The sequence below is a fragment of the Gobio gobio genome (genome assembly GCF_949357685.1).
Source record: "Gobio gobio genome assembly, chromosome: 8".
Classification (NCBI taxonomy): domain Eukaryota; kingdom Metazoa; phylum Chordata; class Actinopteri; order Cypriniformes; family Gobionidae; genus Gobio; species Gobio gobio.
Window position 1 is genome coordinate 1,733,267 of NC_137114.1, and position 17,176 is coordinate 1,750,442.

A 17,176-nucleotide genomic window follows, 5' to 3' on the forward strand; every position below is an offset into this window, starting at 1 on the left:
CCTCAGACTGAAAACTAAACCATAATATATATAATCTGCAAAACTTGAAATGGCTCAGCGATTTACTGCAGAGCAAGAACTAAACTCAATCAAATATTACTGTCACTGTCACTGATGATGGATCTGGTGAAGGAAGCTGTCAGTGACCAAAATATTGATTTTCAAGACGTTGAAAATGAGTTTTGAGAATATGCGTGAGATGGCGAATATGATCCAGATGCTGATTGTACTGGGAAATGAGTTCTGACGAGGACAGTGGTGATGGTATAAAACATCTGCTCCAACTGAACCCTTCCAAGCTCCAGAAGGGAACGAAATATGTTTTATTTTATTCTTCTGTAATTGTTGCTCTAATATCAGGAGTTTTATATTATTATCGCGACAGGTATAGATCTATCCATGTTAGATATAGATCTGGGTCGCTAAAGACACGAATATGTAAGAATGTTTGGCGAAACAGTCATGCATATAAAGGTTAAACACACAGTTACCTGACAAATATAAATAGTAAAATCGTAAACCTAACTCTCCATTTTCTTCCACTGCAGTTAGGGGGGATTCAGGTTATATATATATATATATATATATATATATATATATATATATATATATATATACACTCACCTAAAGGATTATTAGGAACACCATACTAATACTGTGTTTGACTCCCTTTCGCCTTCAGAACTGCCTTAATTCTATGTGGCATTGATTCAACAAGGTGCTGAAAGCATTCTTTAGAAATGTTGGCCCATATTGATAGGATAGCATCTTGCAGTTGATGGAGATTTGTGGGATGCACATCCAGGGCACAAAGCTCCCGTTCCACCACATCCCAAAGATGCTCTATTGGGTTGAGATCTGGTGACTGTGGGGGCCATTTTAGTCCAGTGAACTCATTGTCATGTTCAAGAAACAAATTTGAAATGATTGGAGCTTTGTGACATGGTGCATTATCCTGCTGGAAGTAGCCATCAGAGGATGGGTACATGGTGGTCATAAAAGGAATGGACATGGTCAGAAACAATGCTCAGGTAGGCCGTGGCATTTAAACGATGCCCAATTAGCACTAAGGGGCCTAAAGTGTGCCAAGAAAACATCCCCCACACCATTACACCACCACCACCAGCCTGCACAGTGGTAACAAGGCATGATGGATCCATGTTCTCATTCTGTTTACGCCAAATTCTGACTTTACCATCTGAATGTCTCAACAGAAATCGAGACTCATCAGACCAGGCAACATTTTCCCAGTCTTTAACTGTCCAATTTTGGTGAGCTTGTGCAAATTGTAGCCTCTTTTTCTTATTTGTAGTGGAGATGAGTGGTACCCGGTGGGGTCTTCTGCTGTTGTAGCCCATCCGCCTCAAGGTTGTGCGTGTTGTGGCTTCACAAATGCTTTGCTGCATACCTCGGTTATAACAAGTGGTTGTTTCAGTCAAAGTTGCTCTTCTATCAGCTTGAATCAGTCGGCCCATTCTCCTCTGACCTCTAGCATCAACAAGGCATTTTCGCCCACAGGACTGCCGCATACTGGATGTTTTTCCCTTTTCACACCATTCTTTGTAAACCCTAGAAATGGTTGTGTGTGAAAATCCCAGTAACTGAGCAGATTGTGAAATACTCAGACCGGCCCGTCTGGCACCAGCAACCATGCCACGCTCAAAATTGCTTAAATAACCTTTCTTTCTCATTCTGACATTCAGTTTGGAGTTCAGGAGATTGTCTTGACCAGGACCACACCCCTAAATGCATTGAAGCAACTACCATGTGATTGGTTGATTAGATAATTGCATTAATGAGAAATTGAACAGGTGTTCCTAATAATCCTTTAGGTGAGTGTGTGTATATATATATATATATATATATATATATATATATATATATATATATATATATATATATATATATATATATATATATATATATATATATATATATATATATATATATATATTTATATATATTTATATATATATATATATTTATATATATATATATTTTTTTTATTCTCTTATTAATATTTTAATTCCATTTCTGAAGCACTTTGAATTGCCACTGTGTATGAAATGTGCTATACAAATAAACTTGCCTTGTGTGTGTGTGTGTCCTTTTATATTAGACGAATGTAGCCATGCTATATTATAGCAGTATGCATTGATATTATTATTAATAACAGAACTGCCATATGGAATTTGAATTAAAGCATTAAAATAAAAACAACCTTTAAATCTATCAAATCTATCATGTGGAGCTTCAGAAAATTATCAACCTTCAAGTCTATAAATTGCTTGTTTATATCTGCCCTAGGCTCCTTGACCCAGATAGCATTCCTAGGCTGTGGAGGAGAAACATGATTCTACTGACTCGATCAGAATCTAATGCCTTAAGCCATCACATGCTCCAAGCACCTACTCCAAAGTTTCTTATGGCCCAGAGAGTCAGACTGTCAAAGCTTGAGATTTAAAATGGTTAAAAAAAGAGGATGTAGGACCACAAAAATGTATTTACCATAATATATGTTTGGCCTTCAAATCTAGTCACTTAAAGGGTTAGTTCACCCAAAAATGAAAATTCTGTCATTAATTACTCACCCTTATGTCGTTCGACACCCGTAAGACCTCCGTTCATATTCGGAACACAAATGAAGATATTTTTGTTGAAAGCTGATGCTGAGAAAGGCTTCATATAGGCCTCCATTGGCATTCAGTACACTTATACTCCCAAGACGGATAAAAGGCACTCAGAACATCGTTACAAAGTCCATCTCACCACAGTGACTCTACAATAATCTTACGATGCGACGACAATAGTTTTTGTGCGCAAAACAAAATCAAAATAACACCTTTATCCAGCTTGTTATTGCCTTCCGCGTGTGCCTCCACGACGCATGCGCGAGAATATGACGTAGCGCCGGGGTTCGAGAATCCATGAAATGCGCAATCTAACCCCATTTTGAGCACTACGCCGAGACCTAAAGCACGATCAATGTAGAATCCAACAGCTGAGATACGCGCGTCTTCCTCTGATTGTAAACAAATCACTTCTGGGTCATCTGTCCGAACGCCGGATCTGCGTCATATTCTCGCGCATGCGTCGTGGAGGCACACACGGAAGGCAGTAACAAGTTGGAAAAAGGTGTTATTTTGATTTTTTTTCCGCACAAAAACTATTGTCGTCGCATTGTAAGATTATTGTAGAGACACTGTGGTGAGATGGACTTTGTAACAATGTTCTGAGTGCCTTTTATCCGTCTTGGGAGTATAAGTGTACTGAATGCCAATAGAAGCCTATATGAAGCCTTTCTCAGCATCAGCTTTCAACAAAAATATCTTCATTTGTGTTCCGAATATGAACGGAGGTCTTATGGGTCTCGAACGACGTGAGGGTGAGTAATTAATGACAGAATTTTCATTTTTGGGTGAACTAACCCTTTAATAAAACTGAGCCAGAACTGCAGTCACACGTTGTTCTTATGCAGGCAAGGTCACCCCTAGCGCAGTGTTGAGTTTTGAGAAGGCCACTGGTCCAGGATCAGTACCAAAGGTTATTTTTCTTTTAGATGCTTCAGGTGTACTGTGACTGAGAACTGCATATTTCATCACAATAAAGCAAGAGTAACATTGATTAAACTGATATTTTAGTTTTGGAAGACATTCTCTGCCATGGTTTTCTTCAAAGTCAACACAAAATGGTTTTCATGGTGTTCACCTATTTTCCTTTTAATGAACTTGAGTGATACAGGCTGAAAAGTAAGAGAAATTCGTGGCATTATCTGAAAAGTAATGGTGGAGCAAGTGATTACATTAAATGGCATGTGATGTGGTCTTTTTGAATGCTAGAGGTAAAAATAGCATTATGATGATAACGATGTGAGCTCGTGAGGCACTGATATTTTTTGCATACCTGACAACAGCACAAGATCCCACATCAACAGAGAGATTCAACAGAAGTTAAGAAACAGATTAGATGCAACTTGTCCTGGTTTTTCAACAGAAATAAGGATATATTTGGCTTTTTTTTTACAGAAACCTGTAGACACAATGGCAATGGATCAGCAGTGTCTTCAGAGAGAGTGGGGAAGTTCATGGAGAACAGCCAGAGAGAATGAAAACATGAATTGTGAAAATGGATGGATGGATGTGAACAAAGGCGAGGATGATGAGGAGAATCCACTGGAGGGATATGAGCAGTGGGAAGAAGAGGAGCTACAAGTACAAGCACATGAAAGTAAGAACGCTGTTGATGACGGTGAAGGATGTAGTGTTTGTTTTTCTTTTATGCCTGCAAACAGTGACTCTGGACCTCTTCCAAAGCCAAACAGTCTCTTCATGTGTACAAATAATGATAATGCCAGTGATGAAGAGGATGCCAATACGTTTGACAGTAATGTAGGGAATGCTGATAAATATAATGCCAAAAATAATGATGAAGGATATAGTAAAAATGTACCTGTTAGGTCTACAAATGATAATGGTTTAGTTGCTGCATGTAAACATAAAGGCACTGCTAAAGATTGTGATAAATATGATTATGAAGACGACTGTTTTGCTGCTACCTCTATCAGGTCCAATGACATTGGTGGTTCTGAAAAAGACTTAACTTTTAGAGATTTAACATTTAGAGATGAAGAGCAGCAGATGACAGATTCCAGCTTGGAACAGGGATTGCTAAATCAAGAGTTAGAGGAGGAGGAAGAAGATGAGGATGAATATGAAGGACATTGCAGTTCTGATGATTCTGATGATTGCGATATGTATCCCAATAAGCTATACTCTGATCCTGCTTACCCAGGTGCGGTCTTCAAGGCTCTGGAGAACATGATGTTGTGTTCGGTCCTCACTGACTTGACCATCTACACAGAGGATGGACATCAATTCCAGGTTCATTCTATTGTCCTGGCTGCAGTCAGTGGCATTATTCAGACAAGGCTAAGGCAGAAGCCCAGACAAGAACGGATTATGGCATTGTTTTTGGGGCCAGAGGTTCAGGGTTCAGGGTTGGCAGCAGTGGTGGAGTTTGCCTATACGGGGAACATCAGCACTCTGAACAAAGACAATATGGCGTTGGTTTGTACTGCAGCTGTCAGCCTGGAAGCTCAGAGAGTTCTGGCACTCTGCACAGAGAAAGAACAAAGAGAACAGGACAAGGCAAGAGGGAAGAAAGAAGACAGAAAAAGGATTTCTTCTGAGGAACATATGAAGGATAGTCTACAGCATATCAGACAGCTGTGGACACAGAGAGTGGGATGTGACGTGGAGCTTGAAGTAGAGGGAAGAGTGTTTCATGGTAAGACGGAGGTTTGAGTTTCCTATGCATAAATCTAGATGATGCCTTCATATCGTAGATATGTAGATTAATTTGATGTCCTCTGCATTTGCGAAAACTGCTCATAAACTTTTATTTATTCCCCACCCTCATGAAGCTCACCGGGTGCTCCTGGTTGCTAGCAGTGACTACTTCAGAGGCATGTTTACCAGCGGAATGAAGGAGAGCAGGCAGGAATTGGTGTCTCTGCTGTTAGTCAGGGCTGCCAAGTTTGAGGCCCTCCTTCACTTCAGCTACAGTGGGGCTCTTGCTCTTGGATGGGGCAGCGTGTTTGAACTCACCTGTACATCTCTTCAATTACAGTTTCAGACTGCCTACTCACTATGCCTTAACTTCCTGGAACAAGAAATAGACGCTTACAGCTGCCTGGACGTTGCATCTTTTGCAGAGGCCTATGGGATGGCTGACCTACTTGCACTTGCCAATGACTTTATCTTGAGGCACTTTCAAGATGTGTCCATCACTCCTAAGTTCCATGATCTTCCTGTAGAAAAATTGAAGAAGTACCTTAAAAGTGAATCCCTCTGCGTTCCCTCTGAGTTGCCAGTGTTCAAAGCAGTCATGACTTGGATTGAAGCCTTTCCCAGAAAACGGGTGAAACTCGCCAGGGAGCTGATGGGAACCATTCGGTTTTCCCTAATGACATTTAAGGAGTTCAATGAAGTCAAGTCTGTAACGTCTTGGCCGAGCATTGGTGCCAAAAATCTCTACAAGTCTCTCCTCAAGGAGTTCTCCAGTTCTTCAGGTGCCCTGTCAAAAATCAGGGTCTACATGCCTAAAGACACTCTAGTCCTTGTTGGGGGGGAGAGGATCACTGATAATTTAGAGAAACGTAGACCCTGCAGGGAAATGTGGTTTAGCAATTCTTTGCAGAATCATGTTGGATTGGTGAAGAAAGTAGAGTGGAGGATGCTGGGAACTTTACCTGAGGAACCAAGATTCAGTCATGGAGTCGGGGCGATGAGGGGGAAGCTTTACGTAGTTGGTGGAAGGCATTATTATGGCAAAGCTGATACCATGAAATGCACCTACATTTAAGATGAAATATGAGGTTTCTTCTGTCTAACCTTGTCCCAAGTGTACCCCTTTATACTATGGACTACTTGTGCAATCTTTGATCTAGGTACGATCCCATCCAAAACTCTTGGCAAAGGTTGGCTGATATGCATGAGAGAAGAAGCAGCTTCACTTTAGTCCTCCTGAATGGTAAACTATATGCTATTGGAGGAGAGAGAGACTCAGAGGTCAACATTGAGACTGTAGAGGTCTACTGCCCCAACACAAATTCTTGGAGGTTAGTAGAGTAAATAACACACACAACATCAGCTGTTATTCTTGGTAATCACAGGCCACAGCTGCAAACTCTAATCTATGTCTGAATGTTGAACCACAGATCAAACCCTTACCCTAATATTTTATTTGTTTATCATATTTAACTTTACATGGTAACAAGTTTAACAAGTCTGTAAGTGATAGATGTACTGTTTGTACTGTCTAAAGGTCTAATCTTCACTAAATGTTTTCCAGCAGTTTGTGTCACCAGGAATTGATCGACAGCCAGGTTAAAGGGTTAGTTCACCCAAAAATGAAACTTCTTCCATTAATGACTCACCCGTAAGACCTCCGTTCATCCTCGGAACACAGTTTAAGATATTTTAGATTTAGTCCGAGGGCTTTCAGTCCTTTGAACTGTATGCACACTTTGCTGTCCACGTCCAGAAAGGTAATGAAAACATCATCAAAGTAGTCCATATGTGACATCATTTGGTTAGTTAGACTCTTTTAAAGCGTCGACAATACATTTTGGTCCAAAAATAACAAAAACTAAGACTTTATTAAGCATTGTCTTCTCTTCCGGCTTTGTTTGAATCCGCGTTCACGACGCCACAGTGACGCTGCAGACGTAAGATGCTGTGACGTGTTATCTGGTGCGACAGAGCTTCGTTTGTAGTCTGAGGGAGACGCACACTGTAAACAAGCTGTTCTACATTGTTTGTATTGCTATATTTTTTTTTAAATGGTGCGTAAGTGTGCATGTCCCGGATGCCCCTAATCGCCAAAGATAACCAAATAACATGTCACAGCGTGAACGCGGATTCAAACAAAGCCGGAAGAGAAGACAATGCTTAATAAAGTCTTAGTTTTTGTTATTTTTGGACCAAAATGTATTGTCGACGCTTCAAAAGAGTCTAACTAACCAAATGATGTCACATATGGACTACTTTGATGATGTTTTCATTACCTTTCTGGACGTGGACAGCAAAGTGTGCATACACTTACATTCAAAGGACTGAAAGCCCTCGGACTAAATCTAAAATATCTTAAACTGTGTTCCGAGGATGAACGGAGGTCTTACGGGTGTGGAACAACATTGGGGTGAGTCATTAATGGAAGAAATTTCATTTTTGGGTGAACTAACCCTTTAATAACATTACTTATTTTACTTATATGTCTTGTATGTATATCCCTCATATCCACATTAATTGCTTAACATGATTAATTATAAATGTTGTTTCAGAACTAATAATGATGTAATGATGATAAATGTCGTACTTCACTAAATAGCTTTGTTCAGAGTAAGAGTAAGATAAATGTAAATATCATAGAACATATTGCAAATGTATTGCAAAAGTTAAACTCTTCCTAATAGCTTGGTTATAAGAATGAGTGATGTTGGTAAACCTTCTCTTCAAAGCCTTTATTTTTAATTCTCTACTTCTCCAGTTTTGCCCGCCCATTAGACCAAGCTCTATACTGTCATGCAGCCAGTGTATGGAATGGCACAATCTTCCTATCCGGAGGCTTAAACAGCCAGTACCAATGCCTGTCATCTATGATCCTTTACCACCCAGAACAAGGATCCACTTACCTGGCTGAGATGAGAAATGACAGAGCGCTGCACTGCATGGAGACCCTGGGTGACCGTCTGTACGTGGGTGGTGGAGTTTCATGCGATGCTGATAGACATCTGGTAGATCAATTAGCCTGTGAAGTCTATGACCCTGTGGCCAACTCCTGGAGTGCCATTATGCCATTCCCCGTGCCTCATGTTGGGTCAGCATCAGCAGTCTTAGAGGGGAAGGTCTACATAATTGGAGGCTACTGCCATGATAACTACAATGATACCAAATCAGTGCACCGCTATGATCCTGCAACAGAACGATGGGAGTACATGAGCATGACACCAGGCCCAAACGCATGCATAGCTGCCTGTGTGCTGCCCATACCTACTCACCTTAGAAAGTAAGAATATGATAAATTGTCAATACACTAGGGCTGCACGACATATCGCTTTAGCATCGATATTGCGATGTGCGCATCTACGATAGTCAGTATAGGGATCGTAGTTGATCTGTGATCCGTACGGGCTAACTGCCCCCCAGATTGGCGCGCATGTGATTCGCGGATTAGTTGCAAAGTTTAACCATCATAGAGTGAATGTTTATCGTTTGTATGTGTTTTTACATCCTGTCAGTTTAAACATCAAGCTTGCGCGCTGTTTTCTGACACAGAGCCGCGCAGACACAAGTGAACACCAAATGCAGTTCTCTTTCTCTTCTTTTTGAGCTTGAACAGGCACATGCATGCAAAATCTTGCATGCAAGATGTCAAAATGCCTGTCTCGGTGAGTATCCTCATAAACACAGTCGCTAACTCAGTTAGCTGGATTTGACTGTTGATGATTTGGCATGATCTTGGATTGTTTGGTTCTTCAACGCTCATCCTGGACTTGCTGTCATAGCAACAGCTCCGTAAACTTAAACCTGCCCGCAAGCAGCTTATTTAATGTAAACAGGATTAGATTGCATCTTTTTAAGCGGCGTTGATATAAAAATTTGTCCCAATCACAGATATTTTATAACAAGAGTTAATTACTGAACCAGGGGCAATAATACAAATATAAAAATATATTTGAAAAAATATTATGTTGTGTATAGACACAGCCACTTGATTGAGAGATTTATTTGTGATGGAAAAATTACTTTATAATTTTATTGCAGTCTTACACACATGCTGTAACGTTAATCTGAGCCGTGCATTAATTTGAGTGGTGAGATAAGGAGATAAGGACTTTAATACTGTCACGTTACAAATGTGCTTCAAATTGAATTAAAAATTAAATGAATTGCTAATTACAACATTGAAATAAAAATTTAAAGGATGTACAAATACTATAAAATTGTGTATATAAATAATTGGGAATCATGTTTAAAAAAAAACATTTATCATTTATGTAATATAACTTATTACATAAGTTATATGTAATATAGTGTGTGTGTGTGTGTGTGGGGGGGGGGGGGGGGGGGGGGGTAATTTGTCAAGGTTTTTCCCAGGTGGCTCTTTTAATTATATGATGTGATTACATTGCTGTCTTGACGTCAGCTAATTGCTGCATTGCTGATCGTGGTTTCGAGAATCGATGCATCTGCCCTCTTCAGGGAACACAAGAACGCGCAGTAATCTTAGATCATTTAATTCAGATATTTTAATCCAATCCCCAAATTCATTTGAAGAACCAATTTAGCCAGAGATCAGTTATCACGATTAAAAGATCTAGGATCTGTCAAATTATCTCTGATGTATTGAGCGAGGTAAGAAGAACGGACCCCAGATCACATTTTCTCTTTACTTTTCTTGCCATAACAAAAGTGCTTTATAAAAACACTGTTAAAACAGCCAGAGAAAAACTAATGTTAAAGAGTCAAGAGCCCAACTAAAGCAAACACTGAACACCATCATGGTGACAATGAAACTATTATTTTCATTAAAACAGAAATTACAGAAATAAAGTCCGCCTGGTTAGTGTGAAGCTGGTAATGCTGTTTGTGGAGTTGTTTAATCCTCCTCTGCTGAGATCTTAAGAGATTTAATGTCTTATTTTATCTTCAGTTGATTTCATCTAAAGCTGTGGCTGAAGTCAGTTGTAGTTCTTGTGTTTCTCTTTCCTTCAGTGATTCTGCTCATTAATCACCAGGGGCCTAATTTATAAACGTTGCGTACGCACAAAAGAAGGCGTACGCCGCTCTCTACGCAATAATTGATATTTATAAAAAGCAAACTTGACGGGAAAATGTGCGGCCCTTCATGCAAGCTCTGACCCAGGCGGACGCACAAACACGGGTGAAATGAGAAATGGCGACACCGTCGGCAGATGGAAGAAACACGTGAAAGTGTGTGAAACTGTAGACCGTTGTGTAAAAGAAATGGCAATACTGCCTCTTTTATAAATAACATGAAGACTTCACAAAGCAAGTCTTACAATTAACAGCCTACACGAACACCCGTTTGATCGATCTGCAGTGTAAAACAAACGAAAATTACAACAGAAATGCAAATTTACAAATATTTGCAAAATGAAAAGTGAAATATATGTTCTGCCATAATATTGGCATGTTATGCAATTCATCCTCATAAATAATAAGGTAAACAGAATGAAATAATGTACAAAACTGATATTCCTATCAATGTGTCCGTCTGGCGGAGCAGATATAGATGCAATTAGATAGACAGATAGATAGATAATTAGGGAGATAGATAGATAAATAGATAGATAGATTTATTAATTGTCAGCTGGGGAAAGTTGTTTTCATAGTAAAAATGTATTCATCAGCTACGGAATCATGGTATTCATGCAAATGCCTTTAGTTTGTTTTATTTTTGATAAAATAACGTATGAGGTATGTCTCAACCATTCAGAAAACTCCAAGAAATTACATTTGAGATACATTTTTTTTATTTCCTCTTTGTGTTTGCCATGATTTCGCAAATGATGAATATTAAATTGTGGGCGTTTCACGGACTATTTATGGGCAACTATGGGCGTGACATGAAGCCGCAAAAGCTGCGCTACATTTACATTTAGTCATTTAGCAGACGCTTTTATCCAAAGCGACTTACAAATGAGAGCAAAAGAAGCAACTAGAACAGTCAAGGGCAACAGTATGCAAGTGCTGTAGCAAGTCTCAGTTAATCTAGCTCAGAACACACAGGACAGTTTTTTTTTTTTTTTTTTTTTTTAAATAAATTAGACAGACAGAAAATGAATAGAATGATAAGTGCTATTCTTGATTGGTCAGGTGCTGCTGGAAGAGATGTGTCTTTAGGTGTTTTTTGAAAATGGTTACAGACTCGGCCGCACGAATTGAGATCGGCAGGTCATTCCACCAGGTGGGAACAGCCCAGGAAAAGCTCTGTGAGAGCATTTAGAATTGATTGTGATTACATTTAGAATTGATTGTGATTTATTAAGGGAAAACTGCGTAGGATGTGCGTGCGCACGTATTTATAAATCCGAATATTTCTGTGCGTACGCACGTCCTATGTTTCATCCGTACGCCACTTCTGACGCAAATCCTACGCAAAGTTTTATAAATGAGGCCCCTGGTGTTCATTAGAGCCCTGCATTTCTGCCCGAGCCCGACGGGCCCCGACTTTTTTACGCCCCTAGGGCCGGGCTTCGGGACAATTTTCACGTCATACCTCAAACGTGGGCCGGGCTTCGGGCCTTTTTTAGTCTTCTCCTTCGTTTTATATTTTAGACATTAATTAACATTAACAATAGATTAGAGAAATTCATAGATAAAAATAAACTACTCTCAGATAGTCAATATGGATTTAGGAAAAAAAACTCAACAGCACTAGCATTAACAGAACTTATTGAAGAAATCACAAATGCCACAGATAAAAATAAATGTGCAGTTGGAGTATTTATTGATCTAAAAAAAGCATTTGACACAATAAATCATGACATATTAATCAATAAATTGGAACGAATCGGGATCAGGGGAGTAGTTTTAAATTGGGTAAGTAGTTATCTGAGAGACAGGCAACAATTTGTGAAGATAGGAGAGTATTCATCTGAATGTCTGGGCATGACTTGTGGTGTCCCACAGGGGTCAGTGCTGGGACCAAAGTTATTTTTATTATATATTAATGATATTTGTAAAGTATCTGAAGTAGTGAAGTTTGTATTATTTGCAGATGACACAAACATATTTGGTTCAGGAGACAACTTACAGCTACTTTCGGAATTAATCACTTCATAATTTAAGAAAATAAAACAATGGTTGGATACTAATAGATTATCGATAAATTTGAGTAAAACTACATTCATGGTATTTGGAAACTGTAAGTCAAAGCAACAAGCACAAATACAGATAGAGGGGGCTAACTTAGAAAGAGTAAATGAAAATAAATTTCTTGGAGTGATCATAGATGAAAAGATATGCTGGAAGCCTCATATATAACATCAAAACCAAACTGTCCAGAAGCATTGCAGTTCTAGCTAGGGCTAAGCATATGCTGGATCTTAAAGTCGCATCTTGTACTGCTCATTATTGTTACCTTATTTGAACTATTGTGTAGAGGTTTGGGGAAGCACTTACCGACATTCACTACAACCATTAGTTATAATGCAAAAAAGAGCTATGAGAATCATTCATAATGCAAGATTCTGTGAACATACAAATTCATTATTTTTGCAGTCGAGATTATTAAAATATTACGATCAAATTGAATATCAAACTGCAGTATTTATGTTTAAAGTAAGAAATAGGTTATTGCCTGGGAACATACAAAAGATGTTCTCTGAGAGGGAGGGAGGGTACAACTTAAGGGGAAGGGGAAACTTTAAGACTAATAGATTTAGAACAACAAGGAAAAGATTATGTTTATCAATTTGCGGAGTTAAATTGTGGAATAAACTAGATGAAAAATTAAAGCAATGCCCTAACATATTCCTCTTTAAAAAAATGTATACAGAAAATATTTTTAAGAAGTATCAAGAAGTACTGTAGGAAAATAGGAGAGCTCCTCTGTTATGACTTGAAATACTTGTTAGTGGTCATTGTAAAGTATGTATGTATGTATGATTATATGTAGGTATGTGTTATGTGGCTATAGTGGTATAGATATGCATGTGTGTATATAGAGATGTGTATATGTGTATGTATATATATATGTAGATGTGTATGTGTATATGTATATGTATATGCGTAGGTGTAGGCATATGTGTGTTATTTAAAGGAAAACACTTGGGGTTACTTGACTGTAACCCTGTTCCCTGATAAAGCGGAACGAGATGCTGCATAAGCTTATGCAAATGGGAAATGTCTTTGACATAACCAGCTGTGAAAATAGTGTGAAAACACGTCAATGAAATTGACCCGGAGGTATTTATAGCCTCGGCCGGTGACGTCATAGGCGCACCTGCTGCACGAGGCTATAAATAGATGAGCTTCCGCTGGAGCAAACCAGATCTTCTTTGTTTGAAGACCAGTCCTGAAGCATCATCAGCACGGCCTAGCAATGCAGCATCTCGTTCCGCTTTATCAGGGAACAGGGTTACAGTCAAGTAACCCCAAGTGTTCCCTTTCAAAAGCTACACTCAATGCTGCATAAGCTTATGCAAATGGGAACGAGAATACCCACGCCGCCGTGCTTGATGGTGCCTGGACCCCTTACGGTTGTGTAGGTGTGCACAAGAACGCAAGAAGCCTCAGGCATTAGCCTGTGATGTCGACTCAAGGACATGAGAGCCCAGAGTGGCATGAGCATCCAAGCTATAAAGTCTTAAGAATGTGTGCGGAGAGGACCAACCTGCCGCATCACAAACACTTTGTAAGGGAGCACCCCTTGCTAACGCAGTAGAAGAGGCGACTCCCCTGGTGGAGTGAGCCCTTAATCCTATAGGCGAAGCTTGACCGCGCACCTCATAGGCAAGAGCAGTAGCATCCCTGACCCAATGTGACATTGTTTGATGGTGGCAGAACCTCTTTTACGGCCCCCATGGCAAACAAACAGTTGCTCTGACTTACGCCACTGGCTAGTGCGGTGGACGTAGGCCTGAAGAGCATGGACTGGACACAGTCTATGAAGTTTCTCCTGATCCGGCGTTGTGAACGGCAGAGGGCAGAAGGTTTCAAGAGTGACAGGATGTACAGTCGACAAAGGAACCTTAGGCAGGTAGTCAGGGTGGGGATGCAAAATCACTTTCACCAAACCTGGGGCAAAGTCTAAGCAGGATGGCGATATTGACAGAGCCTGCATGTCCCCAATTCTTTTCAGAGAAGTTATAGCCATAAGAAAAACCATCTTTAGAGTCAGAAGTTCGTCATACGCTGATTCTAGAGGTTCAAAGGGGGTCTCAACCAGACCCTTGAGGGCTAAAACTAAGTCCCATGAAGGGATCTTGGCTCTTAATGGAGGCCACAACTGCCTGGCACAACAAAGTGAGCAGGCAGAAGATGCCTCCCAAGCGGCACCCCATCCACCAGGGCGTGGCAAGCCAAAAGAGCGGCCACATGAACCCTGAGAGTGGAGGGGCAAGCTAATGTTTCAAAGGGGGTCTCAACCAGACCCTCGAAGACTAAAGCTAAGTCCCATGAAGGGATCTTGGTTCTAACAGGTGGCCTCAACCGCCTACCCCACGAATGAAGCGAGCGAGTAGAGGATGTCTCCCGAGCGGCACCCCATCCACCAAGGCGTGGCAAGCCGAAAGAGCGGCCACATGAACCCTGAGAGTGGAGGGGCAGGTGCCTGATGACAACTTTTCTTGCAGAAAATCCAGAACTGAAGTTACCTGGCAGTTGACTGAATCTACATTGTGTCGTACACCACCTTTCAAAGACACCGCATTTATTAGCATAAACTTCCGAGTGGAGGAAGCTCTAGCACTTAGAATGGTCTCAATAACTGCAGGCGAAAGCCCCGTGTCCCTCAGTTGGTGCCCTTCAGGGGCCAAACATGAAGGTTCCACAGGTCGGGCCTGGAATGGAATATCGTGCTCTCTGCCTGAGACAGAAGGTCCCTCCTCGCCGGAATCGCCCAAGGCGAGCCGTTGAGGAGAGACACTATCTCCGAGAACCAAACCCTGTTCGACCAACGCAGCGCTATTGATAAGAAGCAAGACCCTTGTTGGCGAACCCCGGCTAGAACTCCCAGGAGCAGAGCGACTGGAAGGAGGGCATACAGACACATTTTGGGCCATGTATGAACCATCACACCCAGACCCAGCGGGGCTGGGTGACAGAGAGAAGCAGGGACATTGCGCTGTCTGAGAAGAGGCGAAGAGGTCCACTCCCTGTGGTCAGCTCTGTAAAATCTGATCCAGATCTGCTTGACTACTTCTGGGTGGAGTTTCCACCCCCCCATCTGTAACTCTATCTGGACAGTAAATCTGCTCCTGCCCTTGAATGTACACTGCTCGAGTGACAGGAACTTGTTCTGAGCCCAGAGAAAAATCTGTCTCGCTATTCTGATAGCGTGAGCACAGACCCCCCTGGTGATTATATACAAGATATTTAGCTGTACTGTCCACCAGCACTAGGACATGACAGCCCCTCAATTGGGGGAGAAAGTATTTCAGGGCCAGAAATACAGCCGTCAACTCGAGGCAGTTGATGTGCCAACTGAGTTGATGACCCTCCCATTCCCGTTGGGCTGGACGACCACTTAAGGCCGCACCCCAGCCCGTCAGGGAAGCGTCCGTCGTTAGCAACTTGCGACGACAAGGTACGCCTAGAGTGGGACCCAAGGCAAAAACCGGGGTCTGAACCACATAGTTAGTGTACGAAGCCACATGGCGCGCCACTTTATTTGCCTGAGGATTGGCCCTAAGTCCTCTGGCTTTGAGCCACAACTGAAACGGTCTTATGTGCAACAACCCCAAAGGGAAACCCGTGGATGCTGATGCCATTAGACCTAACACTCTGGTGCTGATGATCAGTAAGATCTTGGTCTAGCCTGACTTTGCTCAGGGAATACTGAATGGTCTTGATTCAAGCGGGAAACCATTGTGCCCACCTTGTGACCAAAAACCGAACAAACCCTAGATAAGTCGTTCTCTGGGCAGGAGAAAGAACACTTTTCTTGGTGTTGAGTCTCAACCCTAGAGAAACTAGATGAGCCAACACACTGTGTTGAAGCACCATCTCATGTGATTGTGCTAATTTTAGCAATCGCCTCTAATTCAAAATTTGAATGTCCCGGAATCCCAATGGAGCCAGTAATACATCCATACATTTTGTTTATGTGCGGTTACAAGGCTAGCCAAATGGAAGACCCGAAATTGGTAAGCTTTTGCCCCCAAGAGCGAACCTCAGGAACTTCCTGTGTTGTGGCAGACTTTATATGCGAATACATGCGTCCTTCGGATCAATCGTGCCGAATCCAATCACAATGTTGAATATGCGACACGACCGCCTTCACTGTAACATCTTGACCTTGAGTACTTTAACTGCTTCACGGTTTAAGACTCGAAGATCTGAGATTAGACACCCCCCCCCCCACCCTACTGGGGACCAGGAAGTAACTGCTGTCACTTGTGACAGTACGAACGCCAACTCCGCCTTCACGGAAGTGGAGACCACGCCGTTCAAACAAGGAGGATGACAAATAAATTAGTTTACTAATTTTTACTGTGCTTAACACCAATGCAGAAACGCCTGGCAGAAGTTAACACGCTGCCTGAGACTCTGAGAGTGACAATTTTAACACTTCCTGTTGAGGGGATGTTAGACGTTCTATGTCCTGGATGATAGCAGGATTTAAACACTGAACGTCTAACATTTCACTGGAAACCACTGCCCCCCCGAATCACCAGAGGCGGCGGGGATGGAGTAGTTTTGAGGATAACGGGGTGGGGCGAGCAAATGTTTGACACGCCCTGTCCCGTGAGGGCAGACTGGGCACCAGACCACCAGACTTCTTATATTGATGACAGTCCCGAGGTCTGCCCTGGGAGGTTGTTGAGGATGACGAGCCGGTCTCCAATCTTTACGAGGGAGAGCGCGACTCGCCACACTCTGCTTATTACCCCCCTAAATCTTGAAGGACTGAAGAGAGGTTGTGT

The 17,176-nt window shown here is 41.5% G+C and overlaps 1 protein-coding gene across 1 annotated transcript; it reads left to right on the forward strand.

The window, feature by feature from the left end:
* Nucleotides 1-4,040: 4,040 nt before the first annotated feature.
* LOC307131138 (kelch-like protein 33) lies at nt 4,041-8,572 on the forward strand (the record flags this gene model as incomplete). The annotated part of the gene is made up of 4 exons (XM_079824625.1): nt 4,041-5,286; nt 5,423-6,359; nt 6,449-6,619; nt 8,050-8,572. The coding sequence occupies 4 exons, from the start codon at nt 4,041-4,043 to the stop codon at nt 8,570-8,572; spliced, it is 2,877 nt and encodes a 958-aa protein (XP_079680751.1).
* Between the last annotated feature and the right edge of the window lie 8,604 nt (nt 8,573-17,176).